The 18184-nt window shown below is 34.2% G+C and overlaps 1 protein-coding gene across 1 annotated transcript in view; it reads left to right on the top strand.

The window, feature by feature from the left end:
* The window catches only part of CNTN5 (contactin 5), an 867308-nt gene that overhangs the window by 368276 nt on the left and 480848 nt on the right, over positions 1-18184 (top strand). The window contains exon 5 of the mRNA XM_046016150.1: positions 17344-17439. Coding sequence (XP_045872106.1) covers positions 17344-17439 — 96 coding nt within the window. The remainder of the gene's footprint in view (positions 1-17343; positions 17440-18184) is intronic.

The raw sequence follows: 18184 nt of genomic DNA, 5'->3' as shown, positions 1-18184 counted from the left end.
CAAAGAAGATAAACTTATGGAAAATAATGAAGCTGAACAAAAGAGAGAAAGTAAAATTATAGAACATAAGAATAGACTTAGGGAACTTAGTGACTCCATCAAACATAATAATATTTGTATCATAGAAGTCCCAGAAGAAAAAGAGAGAAAAAGGGGGCAGAGTATTATTTGAGGAAATTATCCTTAATTTGGAGGACACAGACATCCAGATCCAGGAGGCACCAAGAACTCGCATCAAAATCAACAAAAACAAACCAACACCAAGATATGTTGTAATTAAAGTTGCAAAATATAGAGATTAAAACAAATAAACAAACAAACAAAAAAACCTAAAAGCAGCAAGAGAAAAGAAGACCGTAAGATTTACAAATGAAATCCAGTAAGACTAGCTGCAGATCTCTCGATAGAAATTTGGCAAGCCAAAAGAGAGTGACATAATATATTCAGTGTACTGAATGAGAGGAAGCTGCAACCAAGAACACTTGATCCAACAAGGCTATCACTCAAAACAAGAATGATTGTATTTGCCAAAAAAAAAAAAAAAAAAAAAACCTGAAGGAGTTCATGACCACTAATCCAGCCTTGCAAGAAATATTAAAGGAGACCCTCCAAGTTCAAAGAAAAGACCAAAAGTAAAAAAAAAAAAAATCAAGAAAAGAACAGGAGAAATATCCAGAAACAATGACAAAATGAGTGATAAAATACCATTAAGTGCATATTTATCAACAATTACTCTGTATGCAAATGACTAAATGTTCCAGCAAAAGACATAGGATGTCAGAATGGATAAAAAAACAAAACCTACAAAAGATTCACTTTACACCTGTACACACCTACATATTGAAAGTGAGAGGATGAAGAAAAATTTATCATGTAAATGGGCATCAAAACAGACAAACCATAAATGACTCTTAATCTCACAAAACAAACTGGGGGTTGCTGGGGGGAGGTGGCATTGGGAGAGGGGGAGCGGGCTATGGACATTGGGGAGGGGAGGCGAACCATAAGAGACTATGGACTCTGAAAAACAACCTGAGGGTTTTGAAGGGTCAGGGGTGGGAGGTTGGGGGAACAGGTGGTGGGTGATGGGGAGGGCACGTTTTGCATGGAGCACTGGGTGTTGTGCAAAAAGAATGAATACTGTTACGCTGAAAAAATTAATAAAAAGGGAAAAAAAAAAAAAAAAAAAAACAAAGCCAGAGCAGTAATTCTTATGTCATACAAACTAGATTTTAAATCAAAGACCATAACAAGGGGTGCCTGGGTGGCTCAGCGGATTAAAGCCTCTGTCTTAGTCTCAGGTCATGATCCCAGGGTCCTGGGATGGAACCCCATATCTCTCTTCCCCTCCTCCCCTCTCTCTCTTCCTGCTTCTCTACCTACTTGTGATCTCTGTCAAATAAGTAAAGAAAATCTTAAAAAAAAATAACAAGAAATGAAGGGCACTGTGTCATAATAAAGGTGACTATCTAACAGGAAGATCAAACCATTTAAATATATATGCCCCCAGCATGGGAGAACACAAATATATAAAACAATTAATAACAAACTTAAAAAATGCATTCATAATAATGCAATAATATTAGGGTTCTTTAGTCGCCTACTTACAGCAATGGACATATCATCTAAGCAGAAAATCATCAAGGGAAGGATGGCTTTGAATGACACGCTGGACCAGATGGACTTAACAGATATAATCAGAACATGGCATCCTAAAGCAGCAGAATACACATTCTTTTCAAGTGCACATGTGACTTTCTCCAGAATAGATCACATATGGGCCACAAATGAGGCCTCATCAAGTACAAAAAGAATAGATCACATACAGACCAGAAATCAGGCCTCATCAAGTACAAAAAGACTAAGATCTTGCCATGCATCTTTTCTGACCACAATGTTATGAAACTCAAAGTCAACCACAAGAAAACATTGAAAAGACCACAAATACAAATATGAGTTAAACAACATACTACTAAAGAATGAATGGGTCAACTAGGAAATCAAGAAAATAAAAAAGAAAAACATGGAAACAAAGAAAATGAAAACACATTGGTCCAAAACCATCCGGATGCAGCAAAAGTGGTCATAAGAGGGAAGTATGTAACAATAGAGGCCTACCTTCAAGAAACAAGAAAAATTTCAAATAAACAACTTAACTATGTAGCTAAAGGAGCAAGAAAAAGAACAAGAAATAAAAGCTAAAACCAGCAGGAAGGAAATATAAAAACTAGAACAAAAATAAAGGCAGAAACTAAAAAGGACACAAGAACAGATTTATATATATATATATATACATATATATAAAAATATATAAAACTATGTAATAGTTTTCAGTATGGTTGTATACACGGCTGTGAATAAGTGATACACACACATATATATACACATATATATGTATATACATATATATGATTTATATATATGGTCTATATATTGTGGTATATGTGTATATATAATATATATTACATATACAATGGAATTTTATTCCATATATAAAATAGAATATTACTGAGCCATCAAAAAGAATGAGTTCTTGCCATTTACAATGACACGGATGAAGTTAGAGAATATTATGTTAATAAAATAGTCAGAGAAAGACAAATATTGTATGATTTCACTCATATGTGAAATTTAAGAAATAAACAAACAAACAGGAACATAGAGGGGAAATGGAGAGGAAAATCAAGAAACAGACTCTTAGCTATAGAGAAGTGATAGTTACCAGAGGGTATGTGGGCAGGGGGAAGGTTAAATAGGTGATGGGTAAGGAGGGCACTTGTGTTGAGCACCCAGTGTTGTAAGTAAGTAAGTGATAAATCACTAAATTCTACAACTGAAACTAATATTACATTGTGTTAACTAAGTGTAATTTTAAATACAAACTTGGGGGGGGAAAGAAAAAAGTTTAGAAGAAAGACAATATAGTCTGGATTTTCCATGTTACTACATTTTTAAATGGTTAAACTATAAATAAGTTAAAATTATCTTGTATTTAATGCAAAAAAAAAAGTTTGTGACTGTGCTTGTAAGGGTTCTGTTGACAGTCATTTTTACTTAATGAAGGTTAGATCACTTATTAATTTGAATAACTTTGTAGATAATCCCCAAATATTATAATCCGAGCATGTTTAATTCTATAAGTTCAAAATACTTAGAAAAATAAAAATTATTTAAGTTCTTAATTAGAAGTTGATAAGATACATCTCTCTGAAATGTTTAGAGGAAATAATATTCATCAAGTGCTTTTAATTGCCAGCTGTGTGGGTAAGATATTTCTTACATGTTAGGATATTTTTTACCATAGTCTTTTAAGATATGGCTTATAATTATCTCATCATGGGTAGGAAGCAAAGCATAGTGAAGTAAAATAATTTTCCCAAGGCTCCTGTTAAATAGTGATAGTTGAATTTGAATGTAGGTCTTTTGTTTTCAAAGTCCTTATTTTTATAGCAATATTATAAATATATTTTTAAGATCCACTGGTTAGTTAGTAACTTAAATAGTTTATATTAAAATAAACCATAGAATTACAATGTTTCTCATAAAATATTTCCAAAGAAATTGATTGAATATCTACTCTTCAGAACTGAATAGTTTTCAGTGTGGTTCTGTAGACAGCTATACATAAGACATTTTCCTGGGAATATATAGAGATGCCATAAAAAAGAATTATTATTATTTGTATCTAGAAACTTTATTTTTTTTGTAATATTACATGACCAACAAAAAGAAATTTCTTTTTTTAAAAATTGTCTATCTTACACCTTCCATCTCCATCAAGGATTGAAATGGTATACACATGACCTTTTTACTATTAAAGTAATTTAATCTTGAGTGGAAATTCTGCTCTAGAAATAGCATGATAACTTGTATATGTTTCAGTGTTATCTGTAAAGTTCAGTATTTATTGGAGATTTTGGATCTTAAAGGATTATAATTTTTAAAAATGTGATAACATAATATTTGGAAAATATCTCAAAATTTAGGTATTTCAAAATTATAATTTATCAAGTATAATTATATGCTAAAGATACATATGTAATTGATTCAATAAAACAAGTACTTATTTATCAATTATTTATTAGGTACCCATAGAGTAATGCATTAGGCATTATTTTAAGCAGTGGTAAAACAAAGTGTTTATTCAAAGATTATATTCTAATGTATTGGGGAAGGCAGATAGTACATATTAAACACATTATATAATATGTCAGATGATCATAAGTGTTATTATAGAAAAGGAACCAGAATAAAGAGAACAGAAATTGGGAGACTGGGAAGAAAGAATCTACTGATCAAGGAAGTCCTCTCTAACATTCCAGCAGAGACCTGGACAAGGTTAGGGATTTCTGTGCAAGTACCCAGGAGGGAGAGTATCCTAGGCAGAAATAACAGTTAGGGAAAGAGTCTGGGAATATTACAGTGAGCATAGCAAACAAAAATCCCTGTGCTCACAGACTTTAAATTCTGTATGTGGGAGGCACAATAGACAAGAAAAATAAATAGTAGCTTGTTGGAGAATAAGTACCACAGAGAAAAGTTAATTAGGGAAGGAATATAAGGACTGTATAGGGGGTAATTAGGTTGCACTTTTTGGTAAGATGCCCAATGGAAACTCTCTCTATGAATATGACACTGAAATGGAGACCTACAGGGGGTGTAGGTAACAGCTATGATTATATCTGGGGAGTGGAGGTGAGGGATGTTCTCTTTGGAGGAAGCAGCAAATACAAAGGCCCTGAGGCAGGACAACACTTGATATATTTTGTTTGATTAAAAACAGGGAAGCCAGTATGCTCTAATGGAGGGAAGCAAGATGAATCAGAGAGGCAACAAAATCAAGATAGTCCAGGACTTGTGTGCCATTGAAAGTGGTTTGACTTTTCCTCTGAGTAACATAGAAAGCCATTTAGGTCAGATGATCTAACTTCATTTTAAAAGAACCAGTTCTGGCTGCTGTGCTGAGAATAGACTCAAGAGAGCAAGGAAGAAGTAGGGAGACCAGTATCAAAAAACTGTGTAAACCTGGTGATTCACAAACCTGTACCCCTGAGGATAAAAATACTTTATATGTTTATAAAAAAAAAAAATTTGGAAGGGGAGGCGAACCATAAGAGACTATGGACTCTGAAAAACAACCTGAGGGTTTTGAAGGGTCAGGGGTGGGAGGTTGGGGGAACAGGTGGTGGGTAATGGGGAGGGCACGTTTTGCATGGAGCACTGGGTGTTGTGCAAAAAGAATGAATACTGTTACGCTGAAAAAATAAATAAAATGGAAAAAAAAAAAGAAATATACCATAGGGGGGAAAAAAAAATTGGAAGGGGAGTCAAACCATAAGAGACTATGGACTCTGAAAAACAACCCGAGGGTTTTGAAGGGGCGGGGGTGGAGGTTGGGGGAACCAGGTAGTGGGTAATACAGAGGGCATGTATTGCATGGAGCACTGGGTGTTGTGCAAAAACAATGAATACTGTTACGCTGAAAAAAATAAATAAATAAATTTTAAAAAATGGGCAGAACACATGAACAGATATTTTTCCAAAGAAGACATAGAAATGTGTAACAGACACATGAAAAAATGTTAATCATCATTAGCCAGCAGGAAAACTCAAATCAAAACCACATTGAGATACCACCTTACACCAGTCAGAATGGCCAAAATTAGCAAGACAGGAAACAATGTGTGTCAGAGAGGATGTAGAGAAAGGGGAACCATCTTGCACTGTTGGTGGGAATTCAAGTTGGGCAGCCACTTTGGAAAACAGTATGGAGATTCCTTAAGTAATTAAAATTACAGCTTCCCTAGGACCCTGCAATTGCACTACTGGGTATATACCCATAAAGATACAAATGTAGTGATGTAGTGAAAAGAAGGGCCACCTGTACCCCAATGTTTATAGCAGCAATGGCCACAGTTGCCAAACTGTGGAAAGAGCCAAGATGACCTTCAACAGTCAAATGCATAAAGAAGATATGGTACATATATACAATGGAGTATTATGCCTCCATCAGAAAGGCTGAATACGCAGCTTTTTTATCAACATGGATGGGACTGGAAGATATCATGCTGAGTGAAACAAGTCAAGCAGAGAGAATCAAATATCATATGGTTTCACTTACCTGCGGAGCATAAGGAGGACATTGGGAGACAGAGAGGACAAGTGAGATGGGAGAAACTGGAGGGGGAAGCAAACCATGAGAGACTGTGGACTCTGAGAAACAAACTGAGTGTTTGGAGAGCTGGGGGGGTGGGGGTGGGGTTAGCCTGGTGGTGGGTAGTATGGAGGGCATTACTGCATGGTGCACTGAGTGTCATGCATAAACAGTGAATTTTGGAACACTGAAAATAAATAAAATAAAATGGAAAATCTTTAAAAAGAAAAACAAACAAACAAACAAAAAAAAAACAGTGGAGGTGAGAGATGCCCGTGAAAGCTACAAAGGTTAGATCTTGTTGTATTCTGGATATATTATGAAATTATAGATATATTATGAAATCATATATTATGAAAAAAGATTTGCTCATAAAAAAAGATTTGCTCATGAAATGTATTTGTGATGTGAGAGACATATTGGAATCACACATGATTTTTGCATTTTATCTTGCCTGGAAAAAATTGGAATGGTCACTTACTCTTTTTGGAAATATTATGGCAATGGTAGGTTGGCAGGTGAGAATGGGGGTTCCATTAGGATATGTTATGTTTTAATGCCTATAGATGTTCAAATGGAAATAACAAGTAAATTGTGTGTGTGTGTGCATGCGTGTGTTGCTATTCAAGGGAGGTGTCCAAGAAGGAATAAATTTGATAATTTGTCAGGGTAAACATGCTTTTTAAATTTCAGACATTATATATAAAATGACCTTGAGAATGGTGTGGATTGAAAAATGAAAGGGTCCAAGGACTAAGCTGAGGCCCTGAAATGTTTAGATATTGGAAATAGGAGGAATAAGCTAATGGAAGTGAAGAGGAGGGCACAATGAAAGAGGACAAATTCAAGCAAAAAATTCATTTTCCTAAGAAGGGTGTGGAGAATTCTATCAAATACTAAACATAGGTCAAGTAGATGAGAACTGAGGAATTGATCAATAAATTTAAACAGCCTGAAGGTCATTTGTTTCCTTCACAGTAGCATTTGGTCAGTGGTAGGAAGACAGCCAGATTTGAGAACTTTTGAGAGAATCAAAGTTGTTTGCAGTGTTTGTTTGTTTGTTTAACGGGGAGAGGGACAAAAATGGTTCATACTTGGAGGGAAATGGGGTCAAAGAGATATTTTCTTTCTCTTGGTATTTTACTTTGGAGAAATGCCAATATTTTGAATGGTACTGATGATGCAGAAGGGAGAGGGGGTCTTTGAATAGATCAGAGACAGTTCATTTATTGAAAAGAGAATCAGGGCAGTGTAGATATAGATAAGTCAATAACTATTGTGCTAGCGTTACATGTTGACTTCCCTTGGAAACCGGCTCAGTGATTGGAATGCGGTATGGATAATGGTTATTAAAGAGTGCCCTTTGAATTCATCCGCTCGAGGGGAGGAAGAAGGAGCAGATTTGAGAAGAAGGAGCTGTGATGTGAGTTTAACAGTAACCCCAGCTGACACCAAAGAGGATCTTTAAAGCTAGAATGCTTTTTCAGGGTTGTTGAAGTTGAACCCAGGTAATCAGAACATTATATTCATTCACTGAGAAGTTGCTGGTTGTGTGTTACCCAAGGAAGTGGTATAACCTTAGTTGAGCTAATTTTCTGTAGCAAAGGCAACTCCTGAAGGTGCTGACAGCCAAAAATTGTCAATAGGACCCCCAACAGTTGGGACAAGTCCTTCACTGAAGGGGAATCTGGGACACATATTCCAGTTTGCCCCTAGGGGAAATATATATAAGTGTTTTTTTTTTAATAACTTCTGTTTTCTCCAGGAAGTAGGAGGGGAAAAGTGGGGGAAAGGGCAGGAGGTTATTTTGAAAGAGAGATGTGAAAGTATTGTCTAGAGGATGGAGAGTGATGGAATCCAGAAATGTGTTGGAATTAGGTAGCACAAAGGTCCTGCCTGAGGTTTATGGATGAATTTAGAGCAAAATTAGTCATCATTGTTGATGTTTTTCTCTATTTTCTCCATATTCCCTTGCCAAAAGTACAATAGGTATATAATGCAATTTAACCTATGTAGAAGTTGTGCTAAGGGAGTAAAAATGAGGGTGAGAGGAGTAAGAAGTTGTGGTTGTAGGGAAAGAAGTATTAATCTAATAAAATATTATAAAATGTAAAATAGCTGGAGAAATGTTAGGTCCAAAAGCTTGAAAGACATCAAAAGATGTATGAGTTTTAGGAATTAATGTACTAAATGACTTGCTGGTTTTAGGTCTATAATACTCAAAATCTCTATCCATGTTATTATTATTATTATTATTAAATTAATTACATTTCAGTGCTCAGTCTTATAATTTCCTGAGACTGTTAATAAATTAAGACTGATCTGAGTTGGGAAAATAATTTGAACTTAGACATAAATGAATACAAATTATTTCTTAACCAGAAGGAAGTTGAGTGGAGAGGGGTTTGTGAAATGGATGAAAGGAATGAAGAGTGCACTTATCTTGATGAGCCCTAAGTAATGTATAGAATTGCTCAATATCTATATTGTACACCTCAAACTAATATAACACTCTATGTTAATAACACTGGAATTATTTTTTAATTAAAAATAATAGTAATAAAGGAAGAAGCAGTACTCAAGTGGGAAAAAAATTATTAATATAATTGCTTACCCAGAGTGTAAAAAGTTAAGTCAAATGTATAAAATCTCTGTCAAGATTCATAGACTATCATCACATTAGTCAAACAAATTTATATACAACTTCAGCATCTGAGATTATTTCATTATATATTATTCACAGTAGAAGTAGATTTTTGTAACTTACATCAAGATATCAAAGAAAAGACCTAAGATCAAAAATATTTTATCACACTCTGGATAATTGATCTTTTTACAAAAGCAATCACAATTTATTACTTTACTTATAAGGTAGTTAAAATTGTCTCTTTCAAGGCAAACATACACTGATATACTTTGTTTTTTTCTTAATCAGTGAAACCTTTGGCTGGATGATTCATATCTGATAATATGCAAAGTGAAAATGACAAGCCACAGCAAAAGATTAGTCATCTGACCCATTACATATAAAAAGGAAAAATGGGAATGAAGAAATTTTCATTGTCATTATCTCATAGATTTACCTCACCACATCTCTAGCTTTACCTTAATTCAATTATTATTTTCATTGTAATAAATGAGTGTATTTTTGAAATGCCTCTAATTAACTCAACTGATATTTTCAAAAGACTAATTTTAGAGGCATCTGGGTCTGCCTTCAGCTCAGGTTATAATCCCAGCGTTCTGGGATCAAGCCTCACATGGGCTCTCTTCTCAGCCCAGAGCCTGCTTTTCCCTCTTCCTCGGCTGCACCCCCTGCTTGTGCTCTCTCTCTCTTGCTCTCTCTCTGTCAAATAAATAAATATTTTTTTAAAAAAGACTAATATTATTAAATAACACTTTTTAAAGGGTGATATGATGTCACATTCATGGATGACTTATAGCAATTCTGAAGAATTGTAAATTACTTCATGTGGTGTAAGGTAAATATTTAAAGAAGTAATTACATCATTGAAACATTCTAAATTAAGAATATTGGGATAACTCTAGATTAGAAGCATGCTAGTTCCAAAAATGAATTTGTCATCTTGAAGGTTCAAATCCTTGGCTGTGATTTCTGTTACTTAACCTTAGTGAATGCCAATGTCCTCATCAATAAGTGGGGATAATAGGCCTTTGCTTTCTGTGCTTACAAATTGATCACAGGCTTATGAGTTCACTCTTAACCAAAAGAACACCACAAAACTTCATGTTTCTATGGCTTCCAGTCAAGGTTTCATTCAAAAATCAAATTTTTATTTTAAAAACTATTAAGAATCCTATTTGTTGTAGTGTCTTAGGGAAGATTTTACATGCAGGCAAATAGCTATGTATTGAAAAATGCTAATTTAATTCTCACTCAAAATAAATGTAAATATTATTTTTTCCATTTCTCAATAATTTTTTTCATCTATATATCCTTTATATGTCAGAAAATGACTTTTTAAGAGATCCTTATGTAGATTATTTCTAAATTCCTGAAATCAACTTGGCCTAACTTCCAAATGTTGAATTACTTTTGTGCTAATATATTTTATTAAACAAACACATTGATTTTGATTGCCAACTCACCAGTTATTAACTTGAGACATTAGTCAATCTTTTATTTGCTCTTCACATGTTTAGTAATCCTTAAAATGGATAAATTAATATTTAATCTCCAAGATGCCTAACATAGAGTATGTATGCTAGTAGATACTGTGATTATTATTTCATTTACACTTTCTTGTTATTTTAGAATGTCAAAGATAGTTTCTGAATGAGATTTGGCCAATTTTTATTACAGGATATTTATATGAGACACAAAAATATGACAATGATCTGAATAATCCTAATGATAACAGAAACAAAGAAATAAAAGTGATGAAAGAAGACTTCAATATGCAATCACTTTACAAATGAGGCAAAATATAAAAAGTTAATATTAGAAAATCTTTCGGCCATTTTTATAGAAATCACAAAAGTTAAAGCTATGAGACCCCACAGAGAGAATACCTATATTATTTCTTCAATATTATAATCTTACATAAGAATCTGATACCTTAATGTTAGTAATTAATAAAGTTCAAGTCTCTGGCATCTAGTCTAAAGTGTTTGACCTTTTCAATTGTCTTAGTTTTTGTAAAAAATCAAACTCAATTTCATGAAGTTTAGAACTCTTAATAAACTGTATTCACAAAACCTTTAGTGTTTAGAGAACTGAGAATACATGAAGCATTGACAGTCTAAAGCTTACTGACACCACCTACAGGATGAATATATAACCAAGTGCAATTTATTTTATTTTAAAAGCTTATTTATTTATTTGAGAGAGAGAATGAGTGAGCAGGGGGTTGAGGGAGAAGGATAGGGAGAGAGAATCCCAACCAGGCCGAGTTTGGAGCCTGATGCAGGGCTTGGTCCCATGACCCTGAGAACAGGACCTGAGTCAAAAATCAAGAGTCAGACTTTCAACAGCCTGAGCCACCCTGGCATCCCTAATCAAGTGCAATTTAAAATAAGCACTCTGATTCCCATTCCTTTTTCCAAAAACACACAACTCTCATACGCCAAGCATTGTGACTTAATCAGAACAGATTTAATACTAGGAAATTAAAACCCAGGAGGCAGATTAACCTCAACACTTTTTTCCTAATTATATAAGATTTATCTGGTTGAATGGTGTTGGGAAAATTAGACAGTAGAAGGATGAAACTGGACCATTTTCTTACACTGTGCACAGAAATATGCTCAAAATGGATTAAAGACCTCAATGTGAGAAGGAATCCATCAAAATCCTAGAGAACACAGGCAACAAACAACCTGTTTGACCTAGTGGCAACAACTTCTTGCTAGACACGTCTCCAAAAGCAAGGGAAACAAAAGTCAAAGCCAAAATGAACTATTAGGATTTCATCAAGATAAAAAGCCTTTACAGAGAAAAAAAAAAAATTGACAAAATCAAGACAACAGACAGAATGGGAGAAGATATTTGCAAAAGTCCAAGATTTATAAAGAGCTTATAAATCTCAACATCCAGAAAACAAATAATCTAATTATCAAATAATTTCACTCATATATGAAATTTAAGAAACAAAACAGATGAACATAGGGATAGGAAGGGAAAAATAAAATAAGATGAAATCAGAGGGGGGAGAAAAACCATAAGAGACTCTTGACCATCAGAAACAAAAAGGGTTGCTGGAAGGGGAGGTGAGTGAGGGGAAGGGATAATTGGGTAATGGCATTAAGGAGGGCTTGTGATGTAATGAGCACTGAATGTTATATGTAAGTGATTAATTACTGAACTCTACCTCTGAAACAACAATACACTATATGTTAATTAATTTAAATAAAATTAAAACAAATTTTATCCTGTTGTCTTGATCCTTTTCCCTCATTTCTCCCTAGTAGCTAACCAATCTGTTGTACTTAACCTAAGATCATAAGATCAGTGTCCTGAACCCCTCATGTACTTTCTCTCTCCCACACCTTCAAATAATTCACCTTTCCAGGCAATGATTTTTTAAATGTTTTTATATGTATGTATGTGTGCAACATGCACAATATCTACCTAAGTTGTCTTAACGGGTGAAAAACCTTCCTAACTTGTTTGCAAATGTGTTCAATCCTTTATAACACCCAGTGTGATCTTTATGAAGGTTTTCAGGAGAAATACTTCTATAGATCTTACTATCTGGTAACACTGTTCTTCCCCAGAGTTACCCGAAAATTTTTATCTTGCCAGAACCATGAATAACAAGACTAGAAATATATCCATTTTTATTTTGACCCTCTAAGTTTAAAGTAAAATTAATGGCCAACTTCTAATAATTTAAAAAAATATTTATGAGACATATTCTTAAGTGTTAATCTTAACTTAGAGGATTCACACCATACCCATTTTATCTTCACCTGGAATCTGTAAACCACTTGTTTGATCTTTTTGTATTATATTTGTATTATATGCAAGTGTATATAACTCTAACTGTAAGCTGTTTCAAGTCCTTTGTTGGATAATGTAAGAAGAAAGGGAAGAAGGAAGGAGGAAAGGTAGGCAGGTGGAGGAAAGAAGGAGAGAAAGGAAAGAAAAAAATGTGAATTGTATGTTTGTGTGTATATGTAGCTCACATTCAGGAGAATATCATGAAGTACTATATAGTAAATCATAAGTATGGCTTTGACAAGCTGAAACTACAATAGTTTGGGCTCATACATCTATTTGGTGGCACAGATTCCTCTCAGCTGGTTCTATGGAAAGTTGACCCAAGTAGATATGATTAGTTCATACATCTACATCCTTCCCTTGCATCTTTTCTGCAACCCTAGTATCTAACCTTGTGTTCAGTGTGTGGTTTGCACTGAAGAAATATTTGTTAAATAAATGGATGAAATGATTTGTCTTACATCTGTTGAATATGCTTCAAATCACACAACCTAAATCTATATTCTAACTGTCGTGTGAGGTTCTCAAACACATCATTTATTATATACCTGTTTCTCTTTGCATGGTTCATTGAGGATGAATAGGTACAATAATTCTCTAAGCTGCAGTTCTAGTTAAAGTTCCACTATCAAACTGTCCATGAGCTTCTGAAATTGGGAAAAGAGTGAGAAAAGACAAGGCCTAGAGCTCTGTGATTCTTGACCACAAATTATCTCCTCTAATCCATTACTTGTCTATTTGTCCACGTGCTATTTTACAAGTTCAGAAAAGGTTTATTTCAGTTCAAGACATTAACCTGAATTTTAGAGTCCTTGTATTAAGGTTTTAATTCTTACTCATTTTCTCCTTACAAGTTAAAAATAGAACATAACAACATGTACTTTTTATCATGTGTCAATAAAATAATCAAAGCTCCATCCATAAAAGTTCTTGTTTTTTTAATCTCCTTGATATATATAATGTATAACCTATTAAAATAAAGTAATAAGAATCAAAGTAAGTTCTCTGGTGAGTACCCTCAAAGAAAAGTAACTGATTTTTATTCACAATGAGATAAAAATAACCAGCTGTATTTTCATTAACACTATTGTGCCTAATTGCCATCCCCATTCTAACCAATAATTTTTTTTTTTACATAAATCATTCTGCCATAGATCAACCAGAATCTTGCCTAACACAGGAACCATTTTTACATTACAGGTAATAATATTCCACCTTTTTCTTTCCCTAGGAGGAAGGATTTAAATGAGAAAAGTATACTCTCCATGAAATTTCAGTCTTCTTTTTAGTATTTCTCCGTATGCCTTATGAAAGAAAGAAATGTATTCATAATTGAAAAAAATCCATTTATCTTTGTTCTGCTGGTGCTATACTTCCTAGGAAATAATGACACAGAAAATTCCATGAGGAAAAGTTGAATTGTACCTGCATTAACAGCTGATCCACTAAAGCAATTACAACTTTTTGGGTCATTGTGATCTCAAAACACAATTTGGGTCATAATTATTCTATAATTTATAATTATTCATAATTTTCTTTTCTTTTTCATGTTTAATTTCTAGGGTGTGACTGTACTTCAGTTTCTCAGACGTAGAAGTTAATTTAGGACTGTTCTATATTATTCTTTTTTAAAAAGATTTTTATTTATTTATTTGACAGAGCGACCACAAGTAGGCAGAGAGGAAGGCAGAGAGAGAGGGGGAGGCAGGCTCCGTGCTGAGCAGAGAGCCCAAAGCGGGACTCAATCCCAGGACCCTGAGATCATGACCTGAGCTGAAGGCAGAGGTTTTAACCCACTGAGCCACCCAGGCGTCCCTATTAAAATATTCTGTTTACTAAACTAGGTTGATTGAAATGTCATAATAAGGATAACATAAACTTGTAGTAAATGTATTAGAAGATACATATATATTTTTCAAAAACCATTTAAGAAACTCAGTTATAATACATTGATGTCTAAATAGCCTTTCAGAGTTTATAAATTCAGTGATGATGAAAAAAGGAAAGTAAAACAATATAATCCCTAAAGAGACATTACAGCTTTAATGTGTGGTTCCTGTGTCTAAGCGTAGAGTCAAAGGAAGGCAAATTAGATATTTGCCATGCTTGTTTTCTCAATTCAGATCTTTTATGGAAAAAGACAGCTTCTATCCCTAAGAATCAATATATAGGAATTTAAAGCCTTGAGTCATACATATTTGAAAATGAGTAAAGTTGATTTTCAACAGAAGTTACTGTGTGTTTTCAAACCACTGTTAAAAAGAAAAAAAAAAGAATTAGGACAACTCTTTCTAATCTATCCAGTTTTGAAAAGCTTAACTATTGAAATGAAAAACAGAATTTTTAAAATTTTATTTGTTTATTCATGAGAGACAGGGAGATGGAGAGAGGCAGTAGCAGAGGGAGAAGCAGGCTGCTTCCACAGGGAGAATTTTATGGGACTTGATTCCAGGACCCTGGGTCAGAACCTGAGTCGAAGGTAGAGCGTAAACAACTGAGCCACTCAGGCATCCTGAAGAATAGAATTATGTGTAAAATTCTAAAGACTTTCATCAATAATGAATACTTCCCTAATTATACGGCCTTATGCCTTCACTGTTTAGTATTTCTTCATGATTTTGAATGCATTTTAAAAGGTTTGATTGTACATTTAGTAAATCAGTAAATTGTGGCAGATATCTCAAAAAAAGTATAGGATCCTTCTTAGGATATTAAAGTTAGTAATTTCTCTTTCATATAATTTCGGTATACTTTCTCCACTGCTTACCACTCTCATCATTAGTCCAATTAACAAACATTAAATTTGAAAGGCTACATTGTATTACTGTGAAACATACTATTTTAATGTGAAATAATGAGAAGTTTCAAAAAAACTCTTTTACAATTGGTGAATAATGGAGGAAAACACAGAACATTTTCAAGAAGGATTTTTCATGACTATCATGCACATGAAAAAATGTTCATCATCACTAGCCATCAGGGAGATTCAAATTAAAACCACATTGAGATACCACCTTACACCAGTTAAAATGGCCAAAATTAGCAAGACAGGAAACAACATGTGTTGGAGAGGATGTGGGAAAAGGGGAACCCTCTTACACTGTTGGTGGGAATGCAAGTTGGTTCTGCCACTTTGGAGAACAGTGAGGAGATTCCTCAAGAAATTAAAAATAGATTTTCCCTATGACCCTGCAATTGCACTACTGGGTATTTACCCCAAAGATACAGATGTAGTGAAAAGAAGGGCCTTCTGTACCCCAATGTTTATAGCAGCAATGGCCATGGTCACCAAACTGTGGAAAGAACCAAGATGCCCTTCAACGGATGAATGGGTAAGGAAGATTGGTCCATATACATGATGGAGTATTATGCCTCCATCAGAAAGGATGAATACCCAACTTTTGTAGCAACATGGACGGGACTGGAAGAGATGATGCTGAGCGAAATAAGTCAAGCAGAGAGAGTCAAGTATCATATGGTTTCACTTATTTGTGGAGCATAACAAATGACATGGAGGACATTGGGAGATGGAGAGGAGAAGGAAGTTGAGGGAAACTGGAAGGGGAGGTGAACCATGAGAGACTATGGACTCTGAAAAAGAACCTGAGGGTTTTGAAGGGGCAGGGGGTGGAAGGTTGGGGGAACCAGGTAGTGGGTAATAGGGAGGGCACATATTGCATGGAGTACAGGGGTGTTGTGCAAAAACAATAAATACTGTTACGTTGAAAAAATAAATAAAAATTTAAAAAAAGGATTTTTCATCATGGAAACATGATATTACAGAGAGAATTCTGGGACAATGTTTATTTATAAAAATATTGAAATCTTACTATTCCTAGGAAACTATTCTAAAAATCATATCTTTGATTAACTTAGCCCCAGAAAGGGGAAAGGGCCATATATACTGAGCTATGATTAGATTACTAAAAATAATAAAAATAAAAATATTTCTTTATTTTTAGGTCACTTTATTTTTCGAAAAATATTTTCAAATTTTGAAAATGCAGCATAATTTAAGAGAAGGGAGTTGAACGTCAATCGATGCTATAATTCTTCATGCATTTAGTTGGGTATTTTGATAACTATGATAGTCCCAGAGTAATGAAAATGAATGAGTATAATTAATTTGTACCAGCCATTCCAGGTTTCTATAAGATGAAAATAACATGACTTTCTCACTCCCATTTATAGAAAAAGAATACTTTATATCCTCATCATATTTGCTAGAGCACACAAGTCTCTCTAATTTGGAAAATTCATGCTTGGTTTTACAGATCATTCCTAGCATGACATAATGAAGCACCAGGTTGGATACCAGACACCCCTAACCACTTCTGTTTCTCTTCTTACTATGCATGATTTGGTCTTATTAGTAGTAGAAAAATCAATATGTAGGAAATATTACAAATAGATAAAAGGACTATCTAATGCATTATAAATGTATTTAAATGTTTATAAATGTTATAAATCTATTTTCTTCCTATACTGGCAACTTGTATGCACTATAAATAGAAAAAAAGAGTGTGGAATACATACAATCTGAAAATTGTGGTATTAAAAGTGTATGATATAGACTTATTTTTAAGGCTCTGATATCACTGCCTAACAAACAAAAATAAACTTTGCATAATGAGAGAAAAGTAGGTACAAGTTATAAAAGTAGACATTGTTTAAGATTTTTTTTTATTATTCTGCTTTTCATCTAAATGCTGTGTTATATTGACAGATCTGGGAAATTTTAGTGGCCGGACAAGAAGTGCAGTCTCTGTGAGGGAAGGCCAGGGAGTTGTTCTGATGTGCTCTCCTCCGCCTCATTCACCAGGTACAGTAGGATCCCATTCTATATTGCTGCTGATCTCGTTTACTATATGCTCATTCTTTTAGACAGGATATTTAGTAAGAAACATTCCAGGAGAAATGTGCATTTAAAAAAAATGTATCAGAGTACCAGTTGAGTAATTAAAGATCATATATTCTAACTACCACTGGATAGAAGACTGCACTCTTATGATAAAATTGTTTTATTGCCATTCTAACTGTTGATCGTTATGGTTATGTCTCTGCCTGCCACCAGTGAGGAATACATTGCCTGGAGCAAAAGGAATGTGATAAGCTGAGAGAGTAAAAATTTTTCAAAATTATTTGGAGTGTCAGAGTTGAGTTAATAACAATGTGCATCTTGTTGCAGAAGATAAGCTTGCGACAGGGTTGTTTATAGTGTCGTTTGTCACACTGGGGGAAAAAACTGCTAAAAGATATATTTTTTTGAGTTTCAAACATTAAACTATAATTTATGTATTACTTTTTGGCCACTCAAGCTCTTATTTGTAAAAGTCATATTAAAAGGTTAAGTACTAGGGCGCCTGGGTGGCTCAGTGGGTTAAGCCGCTGCCTTCAGCTCAGGTCATGATCTCGGGGTCCTGGAATCAAGTCCCACATCGGGCTCTCTGCTCAGCGGAGAGCCTGCTTCCCTTCCTCTCTCTCTGCCTGCCTCTCTTGTGATTTCTCTCTGTCAAATAAATAAATCTTTAAAAAAAATTAAAAAAAAAAAGGTTAAGTACTTCACG

Source organism: Meles meles, chromosome 8 (assembly GCF_922984935.1).
Source record: "Meles meles chromosome 8, mMelMel3.1 paternal haplotype, whole genome shotgun sequence".
Taxonomy (NCBI): domain Eukaryota; kingdom Metazoa; phylum Chordata; class Mammalia; order Carnivora; family Mustelidae; genus Meles; species Meles meles.
This window is presented reverse-complemented; position numbering and strand designations above follow the sequence as displayed.